The sequence below is a fragment of the Maylandia zebra genome, linkage group LG7 (assembly GCF_041146795.1).
Source record: "Maylandia zebra isolate NMK-2024a linkage group LG7, Mzebra_GT3a, whole genome shotgun sequence".
Classification (NCBI taxonomy): domain Eukaryota; kingdom Metazoa; phylum Chordata; class Actinopteri; order Cichliformes; family Cichlidae; genus Maylandia; species Maylandia zebra.
This window is the reverse complement of record NC_135173.1, coordinates 6,053,145-6,062,379: the sequence shown is the minus strand read 5'-3', so window position 1 is coordinate 6,062,379 and position 9,235 is coordinate 6,053,145. Positions and strand designations below refer to the sequence as shown.

Here is a 9,235-nt window from a genome sequence, read left to right as displayed (position 1 = left end):
CTGTGACACACTGACAAGGTGGTATTAATCTAAAGCAATACTTTCAGCAGGAGGATGTGACTCTGAGCCATGACTGGATGAGCCATTCACTCACATCTTACAGATTCTGACTATGCTTGGGGTAGTATTACTTCAAAACATCCATCCAACATCTCTGCAACCAACATCCCTGAACTTGTCTTCACTAATGACCATAATAAGAATCCTTGTCCTCACAGACAACATCACAACAGTAAACTCAAACCCCTTTACAAAGAATTTATGTTAAATGAAAAGCAGAAATTTCATCCTGGGCTTTTTCGGATCCTGATTTAAAAACAGGACAAAGTAACAGTTGTCTCACATTTTAATGCAGCCATGACTTTTATTTTGATATGCTGAAATAATATTTCTATAACCCACTTTTTTGTCTTTTTTTTGCTAAAAAGTGATGATTATACTTTTTGTTTCTATGGGAATCATCCCGAGTTGCTCACGTTTTGATTCAAGGGAAAGATAAGGAAAGAAAAACTGTTTGGTAAATAGTGTCAGTTAGACTGTAATTGCGTGTTGTCTGCCTTCGAAAATGATTCATGTTGTGGGATAACAAAGATAAACGTTTTTGCCGAAGGGGTCAAAACATTCGTACCCAACATATCCGAAGTAGCTCATTAATGTGCAAAATACGCATGCAAATGCGTCATGAAAAATAAGCCAAAATTCACCAGGCAAACTCAATACTGCATTCAAAGCAACAGATGACCTCTCATCACTCCGCTCTTGGCCAGTTTATCCCTATATTATACGTTCCCATTTGGCGTTTCCATGGTTTAAGCGTAAATCATGGCTTTGCGCACGAAAACGCATGCATAAATGGGCTCCATGTGATTGATATTCACCAGTGGACTATGGCTAAATTAACATCGCCCTTATGTATTGTCAAAGTGAAAATGAGCCATGGACAAAATGACATGAATAAATCTACTTTCGCCCCTTCTCCTCCCTACATGGCCGCGGAGAAAATTGCATATCAATCTTAGGAGGACATGAGACAAGCGCTTATTTTTACTTTGTGCCGTGGCCTCTGCCTGACACTGAAGGACATAGCAAACGCCATTTCAGCCGAATAATAATGGACCAGCGGGGTATTTTGCGCCTAACATTGAGTTGTCTCTTTGAAGCGCGGTGACGTAGGAGGTTATAATGCCGAGCGTAATTAATGCCATTTATCACTTGTTTGATTTTGTCACTGCCTCCACCGACAGGGCTCACATTCGCGAGCCATTAACCAATGGGAGAGCCGGAGCCCTTTGTGACCAAGTACAGGCACGTGGCTTACACCTGCAGGCTCCATTGTGTGTGTGTGTGTGTGTGTGTGTGTGTGTGTGTGTGTGTGTGTGTGTGTGTGTGTGTGTGTGTGTGTGTGTGTGAGAGAGAGAGAGAGAGAGAGAGAGAGAGAGAGAGAGAGAGAGAGAGAGAGAGAGAGAGAGAGACATCTTACTCATCTTGACTTTGCTACTTTTTAACGTTTTTGTCCGGATATACAATTTGTTTTGATATCGGGCTATTGTGTTTACATACTTTTTGTTTTTAAGTAATATATGAAGTGATCAAAAGTGATTTTAAAAAAAACGTCTCTTCTTTAAATTTTGTGGAAAAGTACATTCACAATTCACAAACAAGAGCAGCTTCTCTTGCTCCCGTTTTCCACACCCCAAAGGCGCGCCAGGTGAGAATAAACTCGTTATACTTCGTTCTGCTTAGTTGAACACGGCATCAGTGTTTATTTACAATAGAAGATCTTCAATAATTCGTATAATGAGGCGCAAAGGCGCACACAATAGTGCTCACAATGGGGCGTTGTGCTCCCCATTTCGCAGGAGATGGGCTTTTTGATTGGCCTGTGTGCGCCATGAAAAACACAGTTGGGGATACAACTAGTCTACAACCCCAGGTTTCATTTAGATTGATCTCAATCGGGCAATAAGAATTTTGACCCCGTCTCATTGTCTTGCTGACTTTCCCCAGGCTGTATTTCAAAGTGTCTATACCCTTTGAGTGAATTGCCACCCCCACCCCCTCCTTTCCCTCAGCTCCAGGCACTCTGGGACATTGGGTAAAAGCAGAGTACGCAAAAGAAACAATGCATGGATGAAACGTAATATTAATCTCCCTGCCCTGAATGCAGACAAAGCGCCGTGGAAGGTGCGCGTTTATAATGGTTGGTGAGTGTTCGCCCAGCTGCGCAATTTTCTCCCGTGTGCCCAACCAAGTCGGCAAAAGGTCATGCAGGGGCTTTGAATAAAAGAGAAGCTCCCTCGTTTGCTCAATTAGCGCCGCTGCTGACACACACAGACTCACACGCACACGCAATATCAGCTAAAGAACCAAGCCACTGCAAAAACATATAATATAAATAGATTAATCTTTATTTATAAAACTTGTTTTACACAAAATATATCTGTTAAAATCAAATATTTACATTTTAGGCTACGGGAAGCTGAGAGTGCATACATTAATAAATGTCTCCTTGACAACTATTTTTTTAAAAAGACATACACACACAAATAAACTACAGGCAGTAGCCTTGATGTTGCTGCCCAGTCACACAACTCATACATGCCAGCTCGCCGCCCCGCTGACAGCTGGTTGTCAAAACACTGTCAGGAAAAAAAGTGGCAGTGAACGTTCTGCTACAACACTGTTTGACTGTATGTACAAAAATATGTCTTCGTGTTAAAACAGTTTGTTGTATGGTACAGCTTTGTTATGAAAGGAGAGGACACGTACATCACGAAAAAAGAAAAACAAAAGTCTGTTGACGCATCTTTTATGTTGTACATCTTCAACAGATGTGGCAGCTGAGGAAGGCAGTCCGGGTCTGATGAACTACTGACGAACAGATCTTGTAGACAGCGCCGTCCCTGCAGAGTCTGCTGTGTCACATTTTAATTGCACTTATTCAAACAGTTTTTTACTTCCACGCGTCAACGTGTCCAATTCCCTCCTTCCTGTGAGGACTACGCTCTATGCAACAAGATGCTCCCTCTCTCACGCATTCATACTCATTCTCCCTGTTTGTCACTATTGCTTTGCTCCTGCAGAAGCAGCCCGAGTGAGGGAGGCAACAGATCACTTGGAAGCACAGAGAGCAAGACAGATCTGATGCCTTTATCGAGTCTTTCGAAGCATTTCTGGAAGAAGTCAGACGCTTTACTTCTTTTTTGCGCGCACACGCTGCTATGCGGTTCATTTACATGACAGCCTCAGTACCTGTCAAACCAAGTTGTGAAGTCCAATAACTCCTGTTCCTCTGAGCTCAGAGGCTCATAGCCACCTTCATCTGATGAGTAGGTGGAGTGAGGCGACTCCGGGTCGGCAGAGTAGCTGTTGGACAGTGTCGGGGATGGCAGTCCACACTGGAAAGCAGCCGACACCGCGTCGTGTTCGTCTAGAAGTTGCTGTAAAGCTCTGATGTACTCCACCGCGGACCTCAGCGTCTCCACTTTGCTCATCTTCTTGTTGGCGGCGCCGTTTGGCACATGCTGACGCAGAGTCTGGAAGCCCATGTTAACCTGTTTGACCCGGTTCCTCTCTCTTTCGTTCCGCCTGGCCACGGCCACAGGCTGCTGCTGGGGGATGGAGTAGCCGAGGCCGTTGAAGCTCAGGCGACGCTTGCAGCGCAGGAGCTCCGGAGAGCTGGAGCGCTGTCTCTTCAGCACCTTGGCTTTGCTTTGGTAGCCGGCAACGTTGGTGTTCTGGTGCACAGCGCTCACCGAGCAGTCCTGGGCCGGGGCGTGCAGGCTGATGCTGGCGCGTCTTTCGCTAAGTCCAAAGGTGAATGCAGTTTGCGTGGTGGTGATGGTCGCGGTTTCCATCTCGCAAAGAGGGACAGCCTGAAACTTGTGGCAGGAGGAGAAGAGTTGGCAGTGTACAGCTCTCGTGTCCTTCGCGTGGGGACCGTGTGGCTAACTCTAGTCCAAGTCTCTCTTGACTGCTTACTCCACGAGCCGATCTGACCCAAACTTTGGCAGCACTCCTCTTTTTCAACACGCGCCTCCAACACACACCCCACCCACCCCTTTTTTGAGACGCACGCTTCGTGGCGAGGCCCCGCCCCCGCTGTGTGATTCTTCTGCACACCGACTCCCCCGGGCCAGGCGCGTGGCTCCGGGAGCTCAATAAACAATCCCGGGCTTTCACTGTGCCGGGAGCACGCGCTGGGCTCATTTACATTCCAATGTCTCTAACTTGAAGGCCCATTGGTCGATTCAAACGGTCTGCAACCGTGCGAAAAGAAAGAAAGGGAGGAAAAAAAGACAGAGAAAGAAGAAAAAAGAAGATAGAATGAAAAAGTGAATGGTGTGGTTCTTTGAAATGCCTTTTGAATTTGACAATGTACCTCTGGCAAGTCTTCAAATTATCAGTCTTACCCCCCCCCCCCCCCCCCCCCCCCCCTCCAGCTCTTTACAATCGCAAATGCCAAGGACGCTCTCTGCTGTATCCAGGCTACAGCTTTGCAAACTGCAAGCGTGTCTCTGAACACAGTTATAAAACTCGCAGAGACGCGATTCATGAGATGATTGTGAAAGGAAATATAATATTACGGCTACCTCTCGAGTCTGTGCCCTGCAGGTCCACTTTGTTTGCGCGTAATCGACAGGTTATCCCGGAAAAATCTTTTTCAGATGCACGGCATCTCTTCATTTCCCATCTGTGTTTTAAAAAAGATTCCCTTATGTTATAATAATCCCATTTACGTCTGTAGGATGATACAGGCTAGATGAACCCAAACCCAAATGTGCTGGTGCACGGATGCAACATTTCAGCACCACAGCGTGACTGGACAGCTTCATGCAACCATTTTCTTCTAAACTGAAGCCTTTTTTGTTTGTTTGTTTTATTTGAATTTAGTTTCATTCAGCATCGACTCGAATCTTAGAAATATATTTTGTATGTGTAAAACTTTCCTTAACAGCAAAAACACCAACAGGTCAGCGTGGAAACGGAGAGTTTTGCATCGTGTTTTTCTAAAGGACATTTGCAGCATCTGGCGGTGAAAAACAGCAATTACATCATCCAAAGCCACTTTACACTTTTGAAGAAAACGAAATTCCCTGATAGTTTTTGCCCCTCTGTGCCTAGATTGCGCTTTTCTACTGTACTATGTGGCTACGTTTAGTTTACACTTACATTACATGTTAGTTAAGGCAAAGTGACTTCTTGTTCGAGAATTCTGGGACAGAATCTGAAATTCGTACTCGGGGCCGGCTGTTATTATCGCTCCACTATCAGCATTGCGTCATCCAATACCGGAGGGTAGAGTCACACCCGGTTACCCTAAGCCTGTTTATTGGCTCACATTCAGCTGGAACTTCCATGAGAGAATTCACAATCATTTTATTGTCATTTTTTACTGACATTTTATGTCATTGTGTATGTGTATGTTTGGGGTTTTTTGCATTTTGTGTTTACTTGCGTTATTATTTTCTAATATTTGAATTTATTTGATTATCTGAAATATTTAAGGATGACACACATAGAAAAAACAGGAAATCACGATGGGGTAAAGTTTATTTTACACCACTAAATATAAATAAAAGCTTAAGTGGGTTCACTTTGGGGACTTTCTAAACCTGCCTTAAGAATCCATACACTCCTGCATTCATATGCTTGAGTGCCATATAATAATCAGCTGTGTTTTGATGTTGTTAATTTTATATGCGTATTTTCCATGTAATATAATATAATTACACGGTGATAAACATAATAACCTGCCTTTTCCAGCTTGAAGGATAGCGTCTTGTAGCCTATGGCAAACCCCGGTGTGGTGCCAAGGTTTCGCTTCTCTCCGTAAAAACAGCAGGGGGCGCCGAGTGAACGCTCTGTAAGAACAAGTTCATTCAGCACGGTCACTGACACGACTGATCTGTGGACCTTGATAACCTCATTTTAGGGGAAGTCATATAATCCACACTTTATGCTGCTTTCTCGCTTTGAGACATCGTTAAAAAAAAAAACCATACTGCATCATACCTCCAGGATTTTAGTTTCTGTTTTGAACAAACTGCTTTTGTTTTGAGACTCTTCATTGGAACCTACAGTGCAAGTTAGTCTTGGCTCAGCAGATGTCTGACTTCCTGACATAGTGCTGATTAGGCATATCAAACATTATTAAAAATTATATTAGAAACCATCTTAGAGCAAAATTGTAGAATATGAAATCTGTTTCAAAGGACAGTCACTGGGCTGGACAACTGCCCAAAAGACGCACCTGATCACAGGATATTATTAGAGTATTATCAATTAACCAACAATGACACAGGGCTGGAAAAGAGGTATCCTATAAATGATCCTAAAACAAGCAATATACAAAAGGATGGACAACAATTGCCAGAACTCTGTGTGTGTATAATACAATGCAACTCAATAAAGGCAAACATCGTTGCCAGTAAATCAATAAATCTTGAATCAACAAACGCTATCTTCTTGGAATATCAACCCATGTTCATACAGCTTCAGGTGAAATCTCATTCACCTGTAAGGGCGTGTCTATTTACGAAAAAGCGGTGGTTCTCTTTTTTCCAATCAAACCTCTTTACTCCAGTGTATCAACACCCCCGCAAGTCTGTTTATTTTTCTTACTTACAATACGTTAAGCCAGCACTGCTCCCTGTTAAAGTATGTGGCATGATATAGCACACAGAGAGAAAGAATGCAAAACAGAGAGATGAATGTGTGTGTGTGTGTGTGTGTGTGTGTGTGTGTGTGTGTGTGTGTGTGTGTGTGTGTGTGTGTGTGTGTGTGTGTGTGTGTGTGTGGAGGGAGGGGGGGGGGCAGAATCTATATTTAAAATTCCCAGTAGAAATCCCCTTTAAAAGCATAACAAGTCTGACTTGAAATGCACCTGCTTAACACAAGTTTGTCTTTCAAGGACTAGCTGAGTGCTTCTTATGTTGTCTGTATGTTATCTCTCAAACGCTGGAATGATCTTCTGTTGTGTTCTGCAGACAAGTCAAAATATTACCCTTGAATTATGCATAAACTGGCAAAATAGGATGTGACAATCTGTGTTCTGTGTCAATATTAAAGCCAGATCCTTTGTGATTAGCTTCTTTGAGCCTGGGGAGGGGGGGGGGGGGGGGGGGGGGGTTCTGCAAGGTCCAACTACAAAGACTACAAACACACAGTTTTCAGTGAGCAAGAAAAGAGAAGTGCTCCATCTACAGCATGAATCACTTCCTTATTCCTGACACAGATGCTCGGCCCTGAGAGCTATATTCCCTAAAAAGTGAGAATGTCAGCAACCCAATCTGTGGTCAGAACATGGTTGTGCAATCTGAATATGTAAAGTATCTAAAGCACACAAAGAAACTGACATTTTGTGCTGGGATTGTGGGTGAAAGGTAGAAAGGGTTCCTAGGAGGATAAGGTGAAGAAATTACCTTTCAGTTAGTCTTTTGTGCACAGAGAAATTCTGAAAACACAACAGCGGAAAGAGGAAATGATGCCTGTGTTGGATCAAGTAGCTCAACAAAGGTTTATTCTTCAATAACGCAAACTATAATGCATGCAGCTGAGACGCCCCCAAAGCAGTATCACTGTCAGGTTATTAATATTCTTTCTGATTCTACCGCATGACACAAGTCTGTACAACACCTGCAGAACTTTGCCTCAGAAAGTCTCAAACACAGAGACACACAGCTTTTAATACACACTGTGGGGTATTCACTGGTGGATTTATTTTTCTGAACTCACTGGAACTTGGTGGTTTCAAGGGGGACTCATTTAGCAAGAGTTTAAAAAAAGTACAGACAAGGTGAAACCATTCAATAATGTAGACTATTCAGAAAATCAGAAACATGTCAGGTATCTGAGTCGAAACTGCTTAAGTGATGTTTAGCAGTTGCTAAATCTTATTGATAAGGTTTTCAAATATGACTCTACTACTGTTGATACTATGTACATTACCAGCCACTGTTCAACTATTTGCTAACACAAGTATCCAGTCCAAACAGCAAACATCAAGACAGCCTGATGAAGTCCAAACCATGCATCAGAATGGAGAAGGTGATTACAGTGACTTTGAACATGTCATGTGTATCGGTGCAAAACAGCCTGATCTAAGTATTTCAAAAATGCTGTTCTATTGTAATTTTCATGCACAATCATCTCTAGGGCTTACAGAATATGCCCAGAATATAAGAAAGTTAGCGAGTGTCAGTTCTCTGGGTGAAAATGGCTTGTTTCACCCTTGTCAGAGGTAAGAGGAGAATGGCCAAACTGCTTTAAGCTGACAAGAAGGCAATATTAACTCACTTGTTACAACCAAGGTGTGCAGAAGAGCTTCTATGCAGAGCACTTCATACCTTGAAGCAGATACAGGTCTTCTGCTATCAGCTGAGAACAGGAAACCAAGGCTACAATATGCACGGGCTCACCAAAATTGAACGATAGAAGATGGGGAAATGTTGCTGTTGGGTCTCAGTTTCTGCAGTGAAATTCAGATGAATGCCAAAATTTTAGACTTAAACTACATGAAAGTATGGCTCCATCCTGCCTTGTATCAAGAGTTCAGGCTAGCGGTGATGCTGTTGGTGGTGTAATGTATGGAGGATATGCCAGCACTGGTTATATGGCTGTTACTGTCTAATTCATATTTTTTTCATTAGATGAATGTGAAATTTCAGCTAGAATTTGTGGTGATGTGGACAGAGTCTTCAAAATTCTCCAAAATGTCACTGATATATATATTGTAGAGCCTAGGTTTGTAGACCACATGATCGCAAAATAGGTCACGTTTGGAATGATCCACCGGTTAACATATCTGAGCCTTGGATGCAGGCCGTTAATAATACGCTAAATGATGCATATTTTTAATCAGATGCTCGTGAATTTTCGTGACACTGGTGAAACTCCCATCTGATCACTATAACTGAGCGTGACCCGAAGTTTCAGCGGGCAAAAAACTCTTCGAGTAAGCATTTAACTATGGGACAGTAAGCCTATGGGATGATGTAATGATTCTGACGGAGTGACGAAATAGTTACTCCCGTCCCGTGTTTCCCCGCGTCGGGAGCGCGCACTGAGCAGGGAGAGCGTATCCGGTTGAGCCTGGCTCATATTCCAAACAACCAGACGCGGAAGTAGTGACGTGTGACTTTTGTTTAAAAGTGAAAGATGGGTTTCTTTACATTACCGTTCAGTTTTTGGTTACAACAGACACTGATATATCATTACGGATTATTAAGAGATA

The 9,235-nt window shown here is 43.1% G+C and overlaps 1 protein-coding gene across 1 annotated transcript; it reads right to left on the bottom strand.

Annotated features, from left to right (window-relative positions):
* Positions 1 to 2,411: 2,411 nt before the first annotated feature.
* On the bottom strand, positions 2,412 to 4,189 carry ascl1b (achaete-scute family bHLH transcription factor 1b). Its single transcript, XM_004563398.5, has one exon. It carries the CDS (start codon positions 3,855 to 3,857, stop codon positions 3,246 to 3,248), a length of 612 nt encoding a protein of 203 aa, XP_004563455.3. The 5' UTR covers positions 3,858 to 4,189; the 3' UTR covers positions 2,412 to 3,245.
* Between the last annotated feature and the right edge of the window lie 5,046 nt (positions 4,190 to 9,235).